The sequence below is a fragment of the Mesoplodon densirostris genome, chromosome 15 (genome assembly GCF_025265405.1).
Source record: "Mesoplodon densirostris isolate mMesDen1 chromosome 15, mMesDen1 primary haplotype, whole genome shotgun sequence".
In the NCBI taxonomy this organism is placed as follows: Eukaryota; Metazoa; Chordata; class Mammalia; order Artiodactyla; family Ziphiidae; genus Mesoplodon; species Mesoplodon densirostris.
The window spans coordinates 40,512,294-40,533,135 of NC_082675.1; the positions used below are offsets into that span (position 1 = coordinate 40,512,294).

Sequence of the window (20,842 nt, forward strand, 5' to 3'; positions counted from 1 at the left end):
AGTATGGACGAACATGAAGCCCCAGGATTGAAGTTCTTCTCTTAGAAGTTTTTTTACTCAGTGTTATTTATCAAATGACCATCAGTATAAGTACATTTAAATACTTCAAAAGAATGTTTCAGGGTATCCTTTTCCTTTAGTATCATGCGTCCTCCATCCCACTAGGTTAAAAATAAAAACTCTTACCTATGTAACTGAGCAAGACAGGGAGGAATATTAATCCATGAGTGGCTCCCAGTAAGACCATAGCTAAATACATCCTGAAGTAAAATATCTGGAAAATTTGAGATTTGGCAAAGGCCAAAACCGTAATGCCTCCAAATTTTGTTAGTGTGATTCCACTGAATACCTAAGAGAAGAGAGATGGGGTTAGAAGCAACTTTTATCAACCTACCGTAATTGAATACTTCCTCATAGAGGGATTTCTTTCTTTTTTTTTTTTTTTGCGGTACGCGGGCCTCTCACTCTTGTGGCCTCTCCCGTTGCGGAGCACAGGCTCCGGACACGCAGGCTCAGGGGCCATGGCTCACAGGCCCAGCCACTCTGCGGCATGTGGGATCTTCCCGGACCGGGGCGCGAACCCGTGTCCCCTGCATCGGCAAGCGGACTCTCAACCACTGCACCACCAGGGAAGTCCATAGAGGGATTTCTTAAAAGCCAAGGTCCAAAATAATGGGGGACTGAACCCCAGCTTTCAGATTTACTGATAAGTAGCATTAGGCTCTGCCTAAATTGTTTTATTTGCTACTTATGAATCTGAGGGGAAAAAAAAAGGTGTAATAAGGGTAAAAGCCGTGTATTCTGCATAGACCCCATGGCAGCCCTGCAAGTCTAACAGTGCCATTTTTCCAACAGCATTATTTTTCAATTAAGATATGTACTATTTTTTTAGACAATGCTATTTATTACACACTTTTTGTTGTTACTCTGTAACAATGTTGTCTGGTGGTAAAGTAACTGGTTCATAGTTCAGCCCTGTATCCTGGTTTAGCCTGAGAAGATTCTCCAAATGTGAACCACAAACTGCACACTGGGCTCCAAGCATGGCAGCTCCCCTGCTTTTCAACACACATGGCTGGCCTGGGTTTTCAACGGCTCTCAAATCAAACTTCTCTGTTTTCCTGCTTCAGCCATACTGTCGTCTGCAAAGGAGGCTCCAGCAGTAACAGTTGTGAAGGATTTCAGGGCGGAGCTCTCTGTGCAGGATACAGCTATGTCAGTAATGGCCTGAAAACTTGGAATCCTTAGGAGCTGCTGCTAAGTAAAAGATACAAATTCTGCTTTCCCTACTGAATCTTACAGCTCCTTCTCCTGAGAAACACTCAGTCACCAAGCTGGGTACTTCACGGTGAGGCACCTGCCCGCGTCACCTGCTCGGGCTGTACTCACAGAGCTGCCCATGTGGGAGAGCGCCTCTTCCGCCCGTTCCGTGCGGCTTCCCTTCGTGCTCACCGTGAACGCTCTCGTGATGTGGCTGCAGAACTCCACGGAGATGCCACAGCTCTGAAATAAAGTGCTTCCTTTACAAGTGCCCTTCTCCAGTTAAAAACAGAAAAAACAACCACCCCTTTCCCGGGATCTGTGGTTATCAGGGCACCTGGGAGGTAAAGGAGCCCAGAGCACCCGCCTCTAACTTATAAGACGAAGCTCCCATCACACCAACTTAAACTGTCCCAGGAAGCTTGTGGAACCCTCCAGGCACAGTTTCCTCCAGCAGATCTGCCTCTATTAGGGGGAAGCAGCTGAAACCTCTCAAGGTCCCCCCAACCCCCAGCCAGACAGCACACTGTCATTTCTTTAGCTGGGCCTCACTACCACTCCCCCTGAAGCCACATTCCGTTCGTATCTGAAGAGCAGATGCACTGTGTCTGTTTTCTGTTAATACTTTCTCAAATGTGCACGTATTCAAGACTATTAAAATGCACCTGGCAACCACGTGGAAGGCAAAAGGTCTTGGTCAGAAAATTCCATTGAGAAGGGGCAGTTTTTCTAACTGAAAACTGAACATCATGCTGTCATCAGGCTACATACTTTGGCAAAACACCCTTCAGAATAATAATTTTTTTTTTTTTGCGGTACACGGGCCTCTCACTGCTGTGGCCTCTCCCGTTGCGGAGCACAGGCTCCGGACGCACAGGCTCAGCGGCCATGGCTCACGGGACCAGCCGCTCCGCGGCATGTGGGATCTTCCCGGACCGGGGCACGAACCCGTGTCCCCTGCATCGGCAGGTGGACTCTCAACCACTGCGCCGCCAGGGAAGCCCCAGAATAATAATTTAAAGGCAGAATGCCTAAGCCAGACCATGACCTCACATTTCCATTGCTATACGTACCACCCACGTCCAACTCCACCTGCCACTGACCCCACCTGACCATGTGCGCCAAGAGCTGGCCTTGATCTCTCACCCCAAGAAACAATTCACAGCAGTGACATAAGGAGTGAGGGACAAACTGAGTGGACCAGGACTCACCATAACCAAGTTGACCAAAGAAACCGCATTCAAACTGATGCCCCAGAGCCACATGACACCGAACATGTTGACCAAGATCATAGCGATGGTGATGCACATGATCACCGCCGACCACAGCTCACAGCCCAGGAGAACCACGGTCACCAAAAAGATGGCACCCAGGGACACACCGAGGTTAAAGATAGTGTCGTCAATCACGGTCAGGTACTGTTCGTAGAAGACGTAGAACACACTGGAGAGGGGGAGAAGGTTCTGTTACAGCTTGTTTTTGCTTCTGGAATCTTTCCTCCTCATCCTGCCACAACTGCAAAACGGAAACTACCTTGAGAGACATCCTCACATAAAACCTCCCTGTTTGTGCAAGACTCACCTCCAGCAGTTAAGCTGGACCTCTGACCACTGACACCCAAAGAAGGGCCTCCGAGATGTGTATTTTATATAAGGTTTTTGTTCATGTGCCCAATCTATTCTGCTTTATAGGCATTTATCGACAAAGAATATTCCATGGTATTTTGGGAAAACAAGCCCTGGTTTATCCTGAGGGCTACCCCCAGCCAAACAGGGTCTATGCAGGGCCTGAGAAGAAAATGCTTTTTTGGCAAAGTTAACCAGCTCCTCTAAGGAGTCAGGACACCCACTCCAAGAACTCTTTCCACAGGAAAACAGGCTGTCCTCCTGCCAGGAACAGGTCCAGACTCCCTTCAATGAGATTAAAGGGGTTGGGGGGAAAATCACTTGTTTCTCCTACTTTTCTATATGTTCCAAATTCAGTTATTTCATAAAATATTTTCTTTATGAGGAAAAAAAAGAAAAACAATAAATGAAAAAAGAGAAACCTCCATAAAGGCACTGTCCCCAGCCATCAGTTGCCGGGCCCTCTCTGTGAAGCTGCTCCCCAGGCACCGCGACCCCTGTCCCCCGCCTGTTTTGCAGGGTGTGAGCTCCAGCCCCGAGACCTCAGTAGGTGCTGCAGATTCTGGCCCAGGTGCCATTTCCTGAGACAGGCTTCACCTGTGCTCAGGACGGAGCCGGGTTCAGAAGGAAAGCCGAGTGTCGGCTCCCCAGCAAGGGAACCCCAGGGTACCCTCATTTACAAAATCCACACGTTACCTGTATGGGAACACACGGTGATCACTTCCTTCCAGGCCCATGGTTCTGGTGATGTTGCTGGCGATGAGGCGGGCCTTTTCCATGGCATCGATGAAGTCAGCGGAGGTCTTGAGCACCGTGTGGTAGGTCATGAAGTAAGTGGCTCCGACGCCCGTGCCGTTGCCGAGGATGTTAACTGCCGCGCTGTAAGCGGCGTGTCCCCTGCGAGAAGACAGTGGTATCAAAGGCCACACCTCGTGCCGTACCTGCAGAATCTGAGCATCAAGGCTGAGTGGTGTCACCTGACCCTGGACTCAGGGATCAGACCAGCTGTCAATTTCAGGGACAGGGAAGCCCCTGAAAAGGCGCGATGAAGGTTTAGCTCATTCTTTCCCACACTGGCTTTTCTTTGCTGCTTTGGTTTCTTTGATGCGTAGCTGGTACTGTTTCTGTAGCTGGTTCTGCTCACAGCCCAGTGTGTTCTTCTACAGGGTTTGCTCAGCAGTGCTGTGTAACAGGAGGCGCGAATGGACAAGGGCCCTGGAGTCAGACCGCCATGAGGTCGGCCTCGGCGCTGGAACCCTGGGTAGAATTACTAAATTTGGGCTGCAGTGTCATCTGCAAAGGGTATACCACCACCTACTCATGGGGCTGTGTGGTGAGTCAGTGAAATAGTGTCGGTGAGGTGCCTGGCACAATCCTGGCACACAGGAGGCTCCCTGTCTGTTGCCCTCCTACGAGTTGAATTCATTCTGACTTCTTTTATGTAGCCGAGCATTCAGTCTGCCAGGAGACCAAGCTACAGGGTTCATTTCTTCTTTATTTTTAGGGACAGTCCTCCCATGGTACCTAGTCTAGGTCTCAAAACACAGACGTGAGATGTATGACTGACGGGACTCTGGTCACATTATGTATTCTTATGAAGAAGAGGGATATCCAGCGTTTAGCTAATGTACACCTGGACACTCACCTTCCTACCAAAACATCCAAATCTGCCCAACTCCAGACTGCAGTCATCTTTGCTATTTCTGGGCCAGAGATCCTGTTTCCACGGTAGCTGGCTGCCTGGCTAGATGGGGGAGTCAGACAGCCCATAACCTCATGTAGAGACAGGCTGGCAAGAAGCACAGTGGGGCTAAAAGAATCTAAATCTTCGGGGCTTCCCTGGTGGCTCAGTGGTTAAGAATCCACCTGCCAATGCGGGGGACACGGGTTCGAGCCCTGGTCCGGGAAGATCCCACATGCCGCAGAGCAACTAAGCCTGTGGGCCACAACTACTGGAGCCCATGCACCGCAACAAGAGAAACCACCGCAATGAGAGGCCCAAGCATCACAACGAAGAGCAGCCCCCACTCGCCACAACTAGAGAAAGCCCGCGCCCAGCAACAAAGACCCAATGCCGCCAAAAATAAATTAAAAAAAAAATCTAAACCTTCATCCCGGGTGATGTCACCAGAGCAGAGCTGCAGGGCCCCATATGCCCCAGACACAACTGGACAAACCCTTTCCCATCCTGAATCACCCAGATCCCTCCCCGCGATCTGCCCTGCCGGTGGTCTGCACAGGACTGTGTCCTTCACGCTGCCAGGAGGGGCGCGTGAGACAGAATGCTCAGGCCAGGATGGAATCGGGCCAGAATGAGGAGGAGTTTTCTTTTTTTTAACATCCTTACTGGAGTATAATTGCTTTACAATGTTGTGTTAGTTTCTGCTGTATAACAAAGTGAATCAGCTATATGTATACATATATCCCCATATCCCCTCCCTCTTGCGTCTCCCTCCCACCCTCCCTATCCCACCCCTCTAGTGGGACACAAAGCACCGAGCTGATCTCCCTGTGCTATGCGGCTGCTTCCCACTAGCTCTCTATTTTACGTTTGGTAGTGTATATATGTCCATGCCACTCTCTCACTTCATCCCAGCTTACCCTTCCCCCTCCCCGGGTCCTCAAGTCCATTCTCCACGCCTGCGTCTTTATTCCTATCCTGCCCCTAAGTTCTCCAGAACCATTTTCTTTTAAGATGAGGAGTTTTCTTTAAAGGCGTTTTGGTTTTTCTGCGGGACAGGGTGGGGAGTGGCAGAGAAGAGGACCTTCCCGCCCACCATTCCCACCCCAGCCCTCCCCAGCTTCCCAGTGCAAATTAAAGGGGAAGCGGGCACAGAGCTGAATGGTTCCGTGTCACTTACCCTTTGCCACACTTGGGGTTCGGGTTATCGGAGAGGAACATGGGCAGGAACCTCATGAAGTCTGCGCCCTGAGGCCTCTGCTTGCCCTCTGGAGTCAGAGGCCGGCAGTGGACGCAGGCAGGGTCAACCACTGTGCAAACAGGTTGGGGGAGCCACGGTGAGAAGGATGGGTCTCCATATTAAAACATTTAAAAATAATGATAAAGAAGTGACGGGAATTCTTTTCCTGAATCCTTCTGTTTATCCAAAAGCTTCAAACACATGGTTTTCACAGTCAAACTTGAGGTCCCATCTTCATCTAACACAGGCTATACAAATTTTCTTCCCCAAAGCAGGTTTCCTGCTTTAAGGACGACCTCAGTATGTTATTATCAGAGCCCAGGACATCCATGTTTTTATCAAGAAAATCCTAGGACAGACTCAACGCTTTTACAAAACCATATGGCAACAGTGATAAACACAGAAAAGCACTCCCATGAGAAGCTACGGCCAGATACCAATCAAGAGAGACCAACAGCGTTGTCGGGAAAAGATGACAAACCTGAAAACCAGGGTCCCCTGACCTGGGCCTTGTTCAGCCTGCAGCCTCATGGGGGGCTGGAAAGGGGACAACAAGGTATCTCCAGAGTGAACAATGGAGGAAGGGGATGATGACAAGGGGAATGAGACGCAGCAATGGCAGACAAACAGGTGGACGTGGAGGTAAAATGCAAATGATTTTTAAATTATAATGTTAAAGTTCTTCAGAAAAGAGGGAAAGATCTGGAAAAGGATCAAGTACCTGACGCATTGCAGAACCGATCTGTGCTGTTGTAGACTCTACAGCAAGACGACTGTGGCTTGACCCAGTCAAAATAATCGTCAATCCAGGACGAGGGAGCAAAGCCTATCCGGGTACTAGAGAAAGGCGAGAAAGGGTTACTGATGCCCCCACAGGGAGGAAGTCTTCAGTTTCAGTCCCTTTTCTTGAAATCCAAAACTTCCTTTTCTACACCTTTTAATGCCACCCAGTCAGAAGACAAACCACATTAGTGCTTAATGGGAAAAGCTTCAGAATATGAGGTGGTAAATTTGCCCTTTAAAAGGTTTTGCTTAGGTAAAGCTAGATTCAACCCACATTGTACAAGATAGATTTTCCAGAAAAAGCTATCTTTAGAGAGAGGTTTCAGGCCGAGGTCCCGGGCCAGGAGCCCGTCCGCGGCTGGGGTACTGACTAGTTGTCCAGCTGGGCGGCGGTGAAGATCTGCTGCACCAGCGAGTCATTGTTGCAGCCCAGGCCCCCGCACACCATGTTCTGCCCTTTCAGAGAAGCGTAGTCGTGCCCTCCCTCCACGACAAAGTACACGGGCGGGCCCGCGTGCAGGTAGCGATTGAGGGACTGGAAATAATCCGTCACGTAGGAGTCCTGAGAGAGAGAGAGAGGACAACAGGACACAGTGTGAACGTCCTGTGCAAGCGAGAGGGGGGCTCCTGGCCGAGATGCCTCGAGCCCAGGTTTCTGACTCCCTCCACAGCCAGCGCCCCCTCCCCACCCTGGGCCCAGGGGCTTTTCCAGTTGGTCCCACCGTCAGGAGGGCACCTCAGGAGGTCAAGACCGGCTGCTCGCGTTCTGCAGCCATGCCCAAGGCCTGTGAGCTCAGAAGGCCCGGGCCTCATGGGCAGAGCTCTGGCGAGGTTCCTGCAGTGCGGGAGAGCCTGCCAGCACCCACGTTTAGAAGCGGACATCAGCTGAAACACCCGCGTGAGTATTTTGAAAAATGCATTCACCATGGGCTAAATGAGTTAGAATAAAAAAGAAAGCGTCTTACATCCGGCATTGACAGAGACTGATCCAAGCCGATTTCTACTTTGTTCAGGACTGCGATACTGAATGACAGAACACCCACAAATACCGCTACCTGGAATGCGAAGTGAGTTACAGAGTTAGAGTTATCATGATTAAGAACATAAATCATTTATCTATTTATTTATTTTATTTATTTATGGCTGCACTGGGTCTTAGTTGCAGCATGCATGCAGGATTTACTTCCCCGACCAGGGATTGAACCCGGGCCCCCTGCACTGGGAGCGCTGAGTCCTACCCACTGGACCACCAGGGAACTCCCTAAATCAAATCTTAAACACACAAAACAGGACTTTCCTAAACGAAAAGCAAGTTTAAATGACACGCTAAGATAACAAGGAGTCTGGGACAGTAGCCGAGGTCACGGTCTCAATAGTCAAGCCACCTGGGTTCAAATCCTGGCTCTGCCACTTATAAGCTGAGTGACCCTGAGGAAGTCACTTAACCTCTCTTAGCTTCTATTTCCTCCTCAATAAAACAGGAAAAATAAGACTTGTAACATCAGATAATTTTGTGGATTAAATGAGAAAATTCTAGGGATAATCCAGAATTTAGCCTAGCACCTGGTTCTGAGCACAATACCAGATATTAAGTGTTCAGTAAATGTTAGGTGGTACTATTACTTTTACTGGAATGAATTTACATTCTTTTAGTGGAAATGTGATAGATTAGAGCCGTTGGTTATATCCAGTGTGTAAACTGTACTACAAAATGCTCTTGCATGGTTGCTGGGGATGAGGGACAGTGCAGGGGAGGGAGGTGGGTGACACTGGAGGGGCAGGACGAGGGTGATGGAACAGATCTGCATCTTGGTGCTTACACGAATCTGCACCTGTGATAAACTGACACAGAACTGGACACATACACTGTGCCAATGTCGAACTCTTGGTTTTGATATTGAACTACAATTATGTAAGACCTTGGGAGGAAACTGGCAAAGGGCAGCTGGGTCCTTCTCTGCACTACCTCTGTGACTTTCTACGAATCTGTAATTATTTAAAAACAAAACAACCAACTTAAAACAGAAACTCTTGCTTATATTGCCTGCTAAAAATATTTTATATATTTGTATATATTTGCTTCTGCATTCTTGTACACACACACACACACACACACACACACACACACACACACACACACACACACACACACACACACACACACACACACACACACACACACACACACACACACACACACACACACACACACACACACACACACACACACACACACACACACACACACACACACACACACCCCAGCTGTCAGAATCCTTCCCAAGCACTCTGATTTCTTAGAAGGCATGTGACAACTTTGTTGGGGGAGAAAAACCACAGACAGGCTCCTACCACAATGGGCCGCATCCAGTCCTTAAGCAGAAGTGGAGCATAGGCGTCTCTGAAGAAGCGAAATAAGCAGCTCTCCGAGGCCTGGATGCCTGCTCTGTCTGCCGCGCCCCCGACACAGCAGAGGACATCCAGCCGGTTCTTCTGAGGGGATGAAGAGGAACAGAGGTCACCCTCCAGCCGCCTCATCTAGATTCTAGACTCAGATGAAACAGGCTGCACGCCTGATGACAACTTACCTCTTGCCGCTTTATGTCTAACCCCAAGAGACTCACAAAGCAGGTAATCTGAAGGAGGAAGTCAATGAGGACCGCCATCCCCGCAAAGAGAGAGAAGGTGTGCACAGCCGGCATCACAGACAGGCCTCCTGAGGGGAGAAGAGAGCAGCCACGTCCTTCCCAGCTGAGGGCTCAGCAGGCCTCACAGGCACATGCACGTATGAACACGCAGCACCAGAGCAGGCCAATCCCACAAGAAGAATCCCCCCAATCCTCCCACCCAAAGGCACTCTGCGCAGTCTGCGGGTGTCACACCAGAACCACCTGGGGAGGTTAAAGTGTACGTTCCAGGGACCGGGCCCCATCCTACTTTATCAAGACAATGGGAATTCAACCCCAATTCTACTGTTCAGAATTCTATGATCCCAACTCTATAATTTAACAAGCTCTCCAAGCAAATGCATGCACTTTCACATGTGAGATCCATTAACACAGGCCATTTCTTATACTACCTGCTACGTTTCAGTCCACAAGAGGGATGGTATTTCCCATCTGCTATTATATCATCCAGTCAGTCTCTCGGTTTAGTTACAAATGAGGATGCTCCAAGCGTCCTCCAGGCTAAGACTCAGAAGCTGAAAACTGGCTGCCCATGGGCCAGATATATATAAACCCATTTTAGAGTTTAAAAAGTTTAAAAAAAATAAATAGCCAATATTTAACAATGAGATTCACAGTGTCACTTGAGAGAAAAAAAAATCTAGATTCACAGCGTCGCTTGAGAAAACAATTGGACCTGGCAGCACTGGGCCGGCAGCACATAGCTGCCTCTTGCAGGTGGGACCCCAGACTCTGGGTGCCACGGTCCCCGCTGCTCCTCCTGTGCCCCCAAAGTCACTCCAGCCTTGAGGCCCAGGGTCAGCTGCTATCACCAACACACTTGCACTGGGTTTTTTTATAATAGAAAAAGAGGAAGTAACTGTTTTGCATCTGTATCCATAAGAAGAAACCACAAGAGCCACACGTTTGTTTCACAGTGCACTGCTTTGTGGAAATGGGGGATGATATATGCTAATGGCGTGTCTGTGTCCAAAGACCACACATACGATGTCCCTCCCATGGCCCCTTGTAAGATGACCTGGTGGCCCCTGCAGGCATTTCCATTGGAACCCACGGATAGTGCGTCTTCCCTGGACTTACTGGGCGATTCTAATCAGCATCCTCTGCAGAGGATGTGATCAGTTTTCTCTTACTACATGCCATACATGGGGGTGGGGAGTGCCCTGCTAGTAAGACTACCGATTTCTCCACATGAAAGAATACAGAAGTGCTGGGTTTTGTGCCAGCTTATTCTGGCTCCTTGTATTGAGGAAAGATTGAAGAACTTCTGCTCATTTACGAGGCTGCTTCCCAGTGACCTGTGTGTGCAGAGGTGGGGAGACTGCCTTTCGGAACAGTGGCAAACACCTTGCGAGCTAATAACGCCTGTGATTTTGGAGTTGCTGCCAAGAGTGCTGTGACGGGAAGGACTCTGTGGCTGTCCTTCAAGAGTGCTATTTTCAAACCCCAGCACTCGCCATGGGTGCCCTAAACGTGGAGGGGGAGGAGTCCTAGGTATCTGAACCCCAGCATCAACACCGTCCTGAAACAATGTGATAAGGAAGACACTTGCTGGAAATTCCCTAGTGGTCCAGTGGTTAGGATGCCATGTTTCCACTGGTTGGGGGGGGCACAGGTTGGGGTGCGGGTCCAATCCCTGGTGGGGGAACTAGGATCCTGCATGCCACGTGGTGTGGCCAAAATTTGAAGAAATTAAAAATTAAAAATAAATAAATAGGGCTTCCCTGATGGCGCAGTGGTTGGGAGTCCGCCTGCCGATGCAGGGGACACGGGTTCGTGCCCCAGTCCAGGAGGATCCCACATGCCGCGGAGCGGCTGGGCCCGTGAGCCATGGCTGCTGAGCCTGCGCTCCGCAACGGGGGAGGCCACAACAGTGAGAGGCCCGTGTACCGCAAAATAAACAAACAAACAAACAAACAAACAAACAAACAAACAAATAATATAAATAAATAAATAATAAAGAAAGAAAGTTTAAAAAAAGAAGACACTTGCTAATGGCACCCGGGATACTGCCACCAATTTTTCTCGTGCTCCACTCTGACACTTTCCAATCACAGAATAAAACTTAAAAAAGAACGCAAAGGGTCATACACTGATACACCCAGGCTCAGCAAACCTCAGGGTTGGCAGACTCAAAGAGTAATTACCTAAGAAAAATGCTACCGTCTCTGAAAAGGACGACAGGAAAATACTTGGAGCCACTTCTCCCAGGACCCGGCCCACCTGCTGGTCCAGCGTCTCCCCTTGGAGGCGTTCATCTCTCTTAAAAATAAAAAAAAAAAGTTAAACACATGACATTAAAGTTTCTCAATTACAATGCCACCTTTTTGCTTCTTTGGTGCCTTGTGTTAACCTGATGATAAAAAATGATTAGTAGCATCTACTTGTTGTTTGTAAACTTTATACAATAAAGCGGAGGACCCCAAACTTCTCATGTTGATTCATTCGGGATATTTCTGAAGCCCGGAGCCAGGTAACAGGTGAGAATCTAAAGGAAGGACTGCATCAGGTTATCAGGAAAATACATGCAACGCAGGCTGCAGGTGGCTGGACCTTTAAATAACACTCCTACATGCCACTGGGTCTTTGCCCAGGTAAGCGCTACAGGACAAGGGACCCTGGGAGAACCAACGGATTGACGTCATTTTTTACATCAGTGGGTCCTGTGTTGACCTTTTGCCTTTTAGTGGCACCTCTGACAAATCCCTCATTCTTCTACACTATATTGAGAATCATTTTAATAGCTGTTGTGCCCAAAATATTTTCCACAAGTGTGTTAGCCCTTTTTGCACACATGTTGCACATATTTTAAAACCAAATTCTCACTTTATATCTATGCCACCAACCAAAGAGAATGTTGGTCTCAATCTTCTTGGTCTCAAAATGTCCAGAACAAGTTACAGGCACCAATAAGCAACACAGAGGAACGGAAACGACGTCTCCACGTGTCACACTCAAATTCTCTGCATGGAGCTGAACAGCCGTATGTGGAGTCTGGTACTCGGTCAGACTCTGTGAGACTCTGAAATGCACCTGGTAGGTCTGGACCAGAATGAAGATGTTGTCCACTCCCACAGCCAGCACCAGGAACGGGATGACTTCTATCACAATGAGGGTGAAGGGGATCCCGATGTAGCTGAAGATGCCCAAGGAGCACACCACCGAGCTCAGCACGATCAGGATGCCCGCGATGCCCAGGGAGATTTTCGAATCCACCTGCAGATGCCACAAAGACATAAATCCTCATTTAGGGTGTTTTTTGTCCTGTTCCTAAAAGGTCCTCATTTTTACCTCTTTACCTGGATACTGCCCATCTAGATTTAAAAGTACAGTTCCCGGTTTGAGAGAAGATACGAAAAGTTGTCTAGGTCTTCCCTAGCAACATATTTTATCAGCCTACATTCTTAGGTGATGGCACGTTAGAAAAAAAACTGGATTATGTGAAATAAACTTTAAGTTGAAGATAAGAAATTGGAACTGAAGAAAACAGATGCAGGAAGCAGAAAATGTGACAAACAAGTAAAACACAGGACAATTTAAGGCAGTTCTGAACATAATGAATTAGGATTAAGCAGAGGCAAAAACATGCCATCACGCTGTGTACTGCCATTTCCCTCTAACACACACACACACACACACACACATGCACACACACACACCTACACACCCCACTTACCAGAAACGTGCTACAGCTTTTGATATGCCCCAAGGCTATGGAAATATATAAAAACATGACGCCATAGCTGATTAGAACAGTGAAGACATCACTGTTACTTTCACGGTTTATTTCATCTTCAATACTTCGTTCAGCCTTAAAAGAAATGGTCAGATTTGGATTCTTGTAGTTTTTCACAAAATTAATAAACCTAAAAGGGTAAGCAAAATTTTGTAATTTTAGTTAAAACTTAGTGACAACTAAGTAAGGAACTTCTTCTTAACTTCTATGACACAAAAGCCACACTTAACCCTTATACCTCATTAGGACCTTCTACACTGGCAAGGAGAAGGTAGGACACTTCCAGATTATGAAGTTCCAGACATGCTGAGTTTTCCAGTATTTAAAACAGGTTTAGAACAAGTTTAAAAACTGCTTCATGGTCTCACTTCTTTTTTACTAAAAAAGATTTCTAAATGAAGTATATTATACTACAGACATATGCTCATGGAGCAAAAAATTTAAAAGTTGATCTACAGATTCAATGCAATCCCTATCAGAATCCCAGCTGACTTTTTTGTAGAAAGACAAGCTGTTCTAAAATTCACATGGAATTGCGAGGGGCCCAGAATAGCCCAAATCTTCTTTTTCAAGAAGAACAAAGTAGGAAGATTCACACTTCCCAATTTCAAACTTACTACAAACAAACAGTAAGCAAGACAGTGTGGTTACCAGCACAAGGCAAGACAGGCATACAGATCAAAGGATCAGAACTAAGAGTCCAGAAATATGCCATGTATCTGCCTTCACCTAATTTTCAATAAAGGTGGCAAGACTATTAATGGGGGAAAGAATATCTTTTCAACAAATGGTCTGGGGCAACTGGAGAGCCATATACAAATAAATGCAGTTGGACCCTTACCTCACACCATGTATAAAGATTAACTCTTAACTCAATGGATAAAAGACCTTTTAAATGTAAGAGCTAAAACTATAAAACTCTCAGAAGAACACAAAGGTGTAAATGTCTAGGTCCTTGGGTTAGGCAATGGTTTCTTGGCTATGACACCAAAAGTATGAATAACAAAAGAGAAGATAGATAAATTGGACTTTACTGAAATTAAAAACTTCTGTGTTTCAGAGGATACCATCAAGAAAGGCAAAAACACAGACTGGAGAATGGGAGAAAATATTTGACAATCATACATCTGATAAGGGACTTGTAGAATATATAGCAATTCTTATAATTTGATAATAAAACTACAAATAACCCAGTCAAAAAAATGGGCAAAGGATATGAAGAAACTTTTTTTTTTTTTTTTTCTTTTTGCGGTATGCGGGCTTCTCACTGTTGTGGCTTCTCCCGTTGCGGAGCACAGGCTCCGGATGCGCAGGCCCAGCAGCCATGGCTCACGGGCCCAGCCACTCCGCGGCATATGGGATCCTCCCAGACCGGGGCACGAACCCGTATCCCCTGCATCGGCAGGCGGACTCTTAACCACTGCGCCACCAGGGAGGCCCTTTTTTTTTTTTTTCTTTTTTCTTTTTGCGGTATGTGGGCCTCTCACTGTTGTGGCCTCTCCCGTTGCGGAGCACAGGCTCTGGATGCGCAGGCCCAGCGGCCATGGCTCACGGGCCCAGCCGCTCCGCGGCACATGGGATCCTCCCAGACCGGGGCACGAACCCGTATCCCCTGCATCGGCAGGCGGACTCTTAACCACTGCGCCACCAGGGAGGCCCTGAAGAAACATTTTTCCAAAGAAGTTATACAAATCGGTGCCTGAAAAGATGCTCAAAGTCATTAGTCATCAGGGAAATGCAAATAAAAACTGCAATGAGGGAATTCCCTGGTGGTCCAGTGCTTAGGACGTGGTGCTTTCACTGCCGTGGCCCGGTTCAAGCCCTGGTTGGGGAACTAAGATCCCGCAAGCTGTGCAGTGTGGACGAAAAAACAAAACAAAAAAACTGCAATGAGATACCACTTCACACCCACTACGATAGCTAGAATCAAAAAGTCAAATAATAAACAAGTGTTGGTGAGGTGTGGAGAATCTGAAACCTCCATACACTGCTGATGGGAATGTAAAATGGTGCAGTCACTTTTTTTTTTTGGCTGCGCCACACAGCATGTGGGATCTTAGTTCCCCAACCTGTGGAAGCAGAGCCTTAACCACTGGACTGCCAGGGAAGTCCCATCGGTGCAGTCGCTTTGGAAAAAAGTCTGCCAGTTCCTCAGAGTTACCGTATGACCCAGCAATTCTACTCCTGGATATATACCAACCAAGAGAAATGAAAACATGTTCACACAAAAACTTGTATACGAATGTTTGTAGTATTATTCCTAATAGCCAAAAGGTAGAAACAGCTCAAATGTTCATCAACTGATGAATAAATTTTAAAAATGTGGTATATCCACAGGATGGGATATTCTTCAGCCATAAAAAGGAACGAAGTACTGACACATGCTACAACTTGGATGAATCTTGAAAACATTATTCTAACTGAAAGAAGCCAGACCCAAAAGTCCACGTACGTGATTCCATTCATATAAAAGTCTGGAATAGGAAAATCTAGAGACAGAGAGTAGATTGGTGGCTGTGTAGGGCTGGGTGTTAGGAGGGTGACTACTAAAGGAGACGGGATTTCTTTCTGTGGTAAAGAAAATGTTCTAAAATTGACCATGGTGATGTTTGCACACATCTGTGAATATACTAAAAGCTACTGAACTGTACGCTTTAAATGGGTGAACTGTATGGTATATGAATTATATCCCAACAAAGCTGTTCAGAGTCCCTGTCCTCCTCGGTCCCCTCTTCCCATTCTCTAGAGGTTATACCACAGCTAACCGGTTCCCAGGTCATTTTTTGATATCTTTTCTAGGCATGGATGGCATGCATAGCATATATTTGTCCAAACATGCTGACTGCAGTTTTTATTTACTATCTTGAACCATTTATTTATCTCACCATCTTTAATGACGAAATAATATTCTACTGTACTTCTCCCTACTAATATACACTCAGCTTGCTCAGGTTTTGCTGTTAGAAAATAATGCAAGGAACATTTCTGCATGGATACTTTTGCATTCTTGTTGCAGGGATATGTATTAAAAGAATGTTTATAGGTAAATTTATTTATAGATTTTTTTTTCATAGCACCACCAGTACCAAGTGAAAAAAATGGCATAACTTAGATCTACTGTTGGTTAATTTAGTTGAACTAAGTGTAAATGCCTTCTGCTACAGTCCACCTCCCCACAGAAAGAACAGCTTGTTTAGACCCTGTGAGCAACTCACTCTCTTTCCCAGGCCTGGGCCCTCTGGAGCTTCTCTGTATCATTACGGTAATTATTGACAGGAAAGGTAATCACCAGGGCTGTGGCGTTATTGTAGTTTTGATCTAGAAAGGAAAAAGGTGACATCAAAAGCAGATTACAAGCTTGCAGAAAACTAGATCAATACGAGGGGAAAATCACAAGCCAGTTAGGTACCTGGTTTCTCATGGGGCTGAAGCCTATACACACCTGAGCTCGAGGAACACAACAGGAGATCTGGTGCCCGTGCGGTTCAGCTAATGAAGAAAAAGGACCCTCGTGTGGAAGTAGGCACAGTTGTCATTCGTATCATCATTACTACACGGCACGTGCATGGTGACAATTTCAAACAGAGCGGAAAGGTGTTCAGGGACAAGCCTCTCTCCTCCCTCAGCCCCCGTCTGTGTCTCAGCTCTCCTCCCCACACCATGGCACTGTGACTCCTTCCAGCCACGGTCCACGTGCATAAGCACAGTCTCCCCTTCCCTCCTTGTTTACACAAGCAGTGACACACCCTTCTGCAAATGGTGCTTTTAAAGTCATATCCTGAGAATGCTCTGTTTTACTACACAGAGAGCGTCCTTATTCTTTTTTCTGCTGTATGGTATTTCCTAGTGTAATTTAACCAATCTCCAGTTGATGGCTATCTTTGCAAATGTTTTTGGTATTATATACAGAATTACTACAAAGAATAACCTGGTATTTCCAATATGTAAGATGTAATTTGTAGAATCAATTCTTATAAGTACCATCACAGAATCAAAAAATATGTGCATTTCTAATTTTGATAGATTCCCCCCAACTGCCGTCCAAAGAGGCCATCCTGTTTTTCATTTCTTTCTTCAACAATATATTTACTGAGACCTACTCTGTGCCAGACATTATCTTAGAGACCATGGATACATCAGTGAGCAAAGGAGATAAAAATCTCGGTCTTCCTGGAGCTTATATTCTAGCAACCATTTATACTTCCACCAACAATGTGGTTTCCCCACATTCATCCACAAAAGATTTTATCAGGCACTTAGATCTTTGCTAATCTCTTATGTAAAAGATTGAAGTGAGAGGCATTTCACTAATTTGCAGTGAGGTTCAGCATTTTCCCCATATAACTGAAAGCCACTTGTATTTCTTCTTCTGTTAACACTCATACGGCTCTGCCCACTCTTCTTTTGGGTGGCTGACCTTCTCTCTTTTCTCCAAGAGCTCTCCACGTATTAAGGAAATGCTGTCTGTTATGTATACTGACTTTTTTTTTCTCTCCAGTTGGCTGTTTGTCTGTTTTTTAAACTTTATGTTTGTTCTCTACACAGGAATTTTAAATTCTCATGCAGTCAGATTCACCAGTGTTTCCTTTTGTGGCTTCTGCATTGTCTGTCCTGCTTAGAAATGCCTTCTCCATTTAAAAATTATTTGAAAAAATTCATCCTGCATTCTCTTCTAGTACTTTAATAGTTTCACTTCTTATATTGTAATCTTTGTTCCATCGGAATTTACTCTGGTGGAAGGAATAAGGTAGAGGACAAATTTAATTTTGATGGCTGTGGCTACCCAGCTGGTGACACCATCTTTTCCCCACTGAGTAGAAACCACATTGTGTTACATAAGGCAGAGTAAAATTTAAATACAGCTCACAACTTCTCCCTTCCCACTGGATGAGGAGAAGCACATCTGGCTCCTTCATTAGGCTGGAGAAAAGCCCGTTGGCTGCCTGTAATTAGGCTTCAGATGCCAAAACTGTCACATGATTCATTACCCCATCATATACCTAATATAATCTGCTCCAAGGTGCTGCAGGAACCAGCAAAGAGCAAACCCACAGCCTCTCCCACTATAAAAGTGTTTGAATTCTTAGCCAACTGGTTTAGAAGGAAAAAATCTATCCACTTTGTTTCTTTCCCCCATCTCACATATTATCTCTCCCCCATTACAGATGTTCTTAACCAGAGGGCCACAGACTCCACAGGGGCTCTCTCAAGGAGTTTCAAGGGTTCCATGAACTCCCTGAAACGGAGCAATGTATTACGTGGATGTACACAATGGCATTACTCTGGGAAAACGTCCTTAGCTGTTGACAGCTTTCCCAAGAGTAACCTAAAAATGGCTAACGCCACTTCCTTCAAATGCACAATAAAACCCAAAGCCAAAGGAAATATTATATTTGGGACCCAATATACTGGGTAAATAATAAGAGTGCTCGATTGATGAAATCTTCGTTAATTACCACTTGACTGTTAATGACAGAACCAAGACTACGTTATCTAGCAGGAAAAGTAAAAGCTTCTCTCACCATCATAGCCTCCTAACACAAGCCACGGGAACACTGGTCCACCAAAGGTCCCCAGGCAAGGATCGTGGAGCAAACTGGTGTCATTCAGGGAGGCGGGAGCCCTGCCAAGAATTCAGAAAACACCACCCGATTAGAACAACCTTAAGACGTCACAGAGACCTAAACGTTTACGCAGCAGTCATGAGGCGGATTAAGAATGTGGGCCTGAGGTTGGTTCCCTGGATGAATAACAACAGTTCAGTAGTTGCTTTTGGGAGCTCAGCATCACTGAGAGGCAGGCACATGCAGCGCAATGTGGTTGATGTCACCTGCTGCACAGAGGAGGGGGCCGCTAATCCATGGGGAAAACCGCCACCGTAAAGAGAAGAGCTGTACAGACCAGGTCTCTAAGGCTGAGGGGGGCTTCACCTGGGAGGGAGGAAGTGAGGGCTTCCACACACCACACTGGCGGGAAGAGAAGAAAGAGCGTGAGGACAGGTACAGGAGAGGATAGAGTGGACGGTGGCCTGAGGGACCACAGGAAGTCCTGGGTCTAGAGCATGGGGTACCCACGAAGGGGGGCCTCCCAGGCAGGGGGTGGGGCTAGGAAGGAAGAGGGAAGCAGTGGAAAAAAGGGGTAGGCGCTGTGCTAAGCAGTTTGGATTTTTATCCTGTAGGCACTGGGGAACAATCAGGTTTGGGCAAAAGGGAGGTCATGAGCTGTTTGACAAAGATAACTCCGGTGGCAAAGTGGAAGGAGGTCTGGAAGTAGGAAAGAAAGAAGCAGGGAGACCAGGCCAGGGACGCCAGCAGTGCACGAGAGACAGACAGACAACCGGTGACAGGGAACCAGCATTTTAGCACAGAAGTCAGGCGGACCCTGGGCACACGTGAAGGTATATATATATATATAATAATGTGTATATAATGTGAACCACCGCCCTTCAGCGCCGAGGGACAAGGGACAGGCTCAGGTCCTGGAGGTCAGGTCACTGCTGGGGGCGAACAGCAGGGCTTCAGGGCTGCACAGAAGCTGAGTCCTGTCAACCCACACATGTGGGGCTCTGCCGCCACACTGCAGGCTTGAGGGCTCATGCTGAGGTTAAAACCCACAAGAGTTACATGAGGAAGAGTCCAGGCATCCCATAAGCGGTAGGCGTTGATGCCATCATGTGATGCAGAGGAAGCAGGAGGTCTGTACTTGGTTCTGGGCCAGCCGGGCTCCTGCAGGGCCTGCGTGCCCCAGGGGGAACAGCCCAGGGAAAGGTGGAGGGTGAGGAGGGAGCTGAGAGCTGGGGACGCACAAGCAGAACCACAGACAACACACACCCCTGCTGCGCAGGAGAGGAGGTGCTCACGGTGGTGTTTCCACACCTGTGTGAACCACGCTCCCCTCGGGCAAAACACCCATCTCATGCGTCTCCCCTGCGGCCAAAATTCTGTTGATTTTTATTTTGTAAAACAAACAAAGAGAAAATAACTTTTTTCTTTAAAAATTAAAGTTAAATAATACTGAACCTTTTTTTCCAATTGCCCGTGGCTGCCCTGTACCACCTGTCCTTCGGAGAACACTGCTTTGGGTACACGGGCTACACTTATTGTTTCACGGGCTTGTGTTTATAGATGTGACATCCTGAAGAGAGTAAACACAGCCCAACCACCTAGAGTCAGTTATATTCCAGTAACAAAAAAGAGACGGAACCTAAGGTCACCAAACCACAGGTGACAAGGAATAATTTCTCTGCTTCCATAATGAAGAAACAGCCAGGGCTTCCCTGGTGGCGCAGTGGGTGAGGGTCCACCTGCCGATGCAGGGGACACAGGTTCGTGCCCCAGTCCGGGAAGATCCCACATGCTGCAGAGTGGCTGGGCCCGTGAGCCATGGCTGCTGAGCCTGCGCGTCCGGAGCCTGCGCTCCGCAACGGGAGAGACCACAACAGTGAGAGGCCCGCGTACCACAAAAAAAAAAAAAAAAAAGAAAGAAAGAAACAGCCACGGTGGTGGTCTGATTGGCTGAACAACTGTCTCTGGGCCAGATATCAGGCCAAGGTACATGGCATCCAGAGACAGCAGCCGCAAGCCGCTCCTCCTGCCGCGGGACAGGCCTAAAGGTCACCTCACAGGTCACCAAGCACGGCTTCTCTAATTCAAACCACACGCGCACCCTGCCCAGCCAGTCGAGCCTCCGAGGGGAAGCAGCTTCAGTGCCCTCCGATCTAACTGCACTCTAATCCAGCCCCCACTCCTCGAGGGGATGCTGCACGTTCTAAAAACTCAGTATCATGAAATAAATGTATACTTGAAAGACAAGAAAAAGCACTACAGGCTT

The 20,842-nt window shown here is 47.1% G+C and overlaps 1 protein-coding gene across 1 annotated transcript in view; it reads right to left on the minus strand.

The window, feature by feature from the left end:
• The window catches only part of NPC1 (NPC intracellular cholesterol transporter 1), a 49,971-nt gene that overhangs the window by 1,223 nt on the left and 27,906 nt on the right, over positions 1 to 20,842 (minus strand). Inside the window, exons 10-24 of the mRNA XM_060119078.1 lie at positions 18,535 to 18,635; positions 16,228 to 16,330; positions 12,953 to 13,142; positions 12,310 to 12,492; positions 11,424 to 11,538; positions 9,178 to 9,305; positions 8,942 to 9,082; positions 7,555 to 7,644; positions 6,961 to 7,151; positions 6,528 to 6,643; positions 5,747 to 5,876; positions 3,582 to 3,782; positions 2,472 to 2,703; positions 1,390 to 1,503; positions 187 to 349 (exon numbers count right to left, since the gene is read on the minus strand). Coding sequence (XP_059975061.1) covers positions 187 to 349; positions 1,390 to 1,503; positions 2,472 to 2,703; positions 3,582 to 3,782; positions 5,747 to 5,876; positions 6,528 to 6,643; positions 6,961 to 7,151; positions 7,555 to 7,644; positions 8,942 to 9,082; positions 9,178 to 9,305; positions 11,424 to 11,538; positions 12,310 to 12,492; positions 12,953 to 13,142; positions 16,228 to 16,330; positions 18,535 to 18,635 — 2,198 coding nt within the window. The remainder of the gene's footprint in view (positions 1 to 186; positions 350 to 1,389; positions 1,504 to 2,471; positions 2,704 to 3,581; positions 3,783 to 5,746; positions 5,877 to 6,527; positions 6,644 to 6,960; positions 7,152 to 7,554; positions 7,645 to 8,941; positions 9,083 to 9,177; positions 9,306 to 11,423; positions 11,539 to 12,309; positions 12,493 to 12,952; positions 13,143 to 16,227; positions 16,331 to 18,534; positions 18,636 to 20,842) is intronic.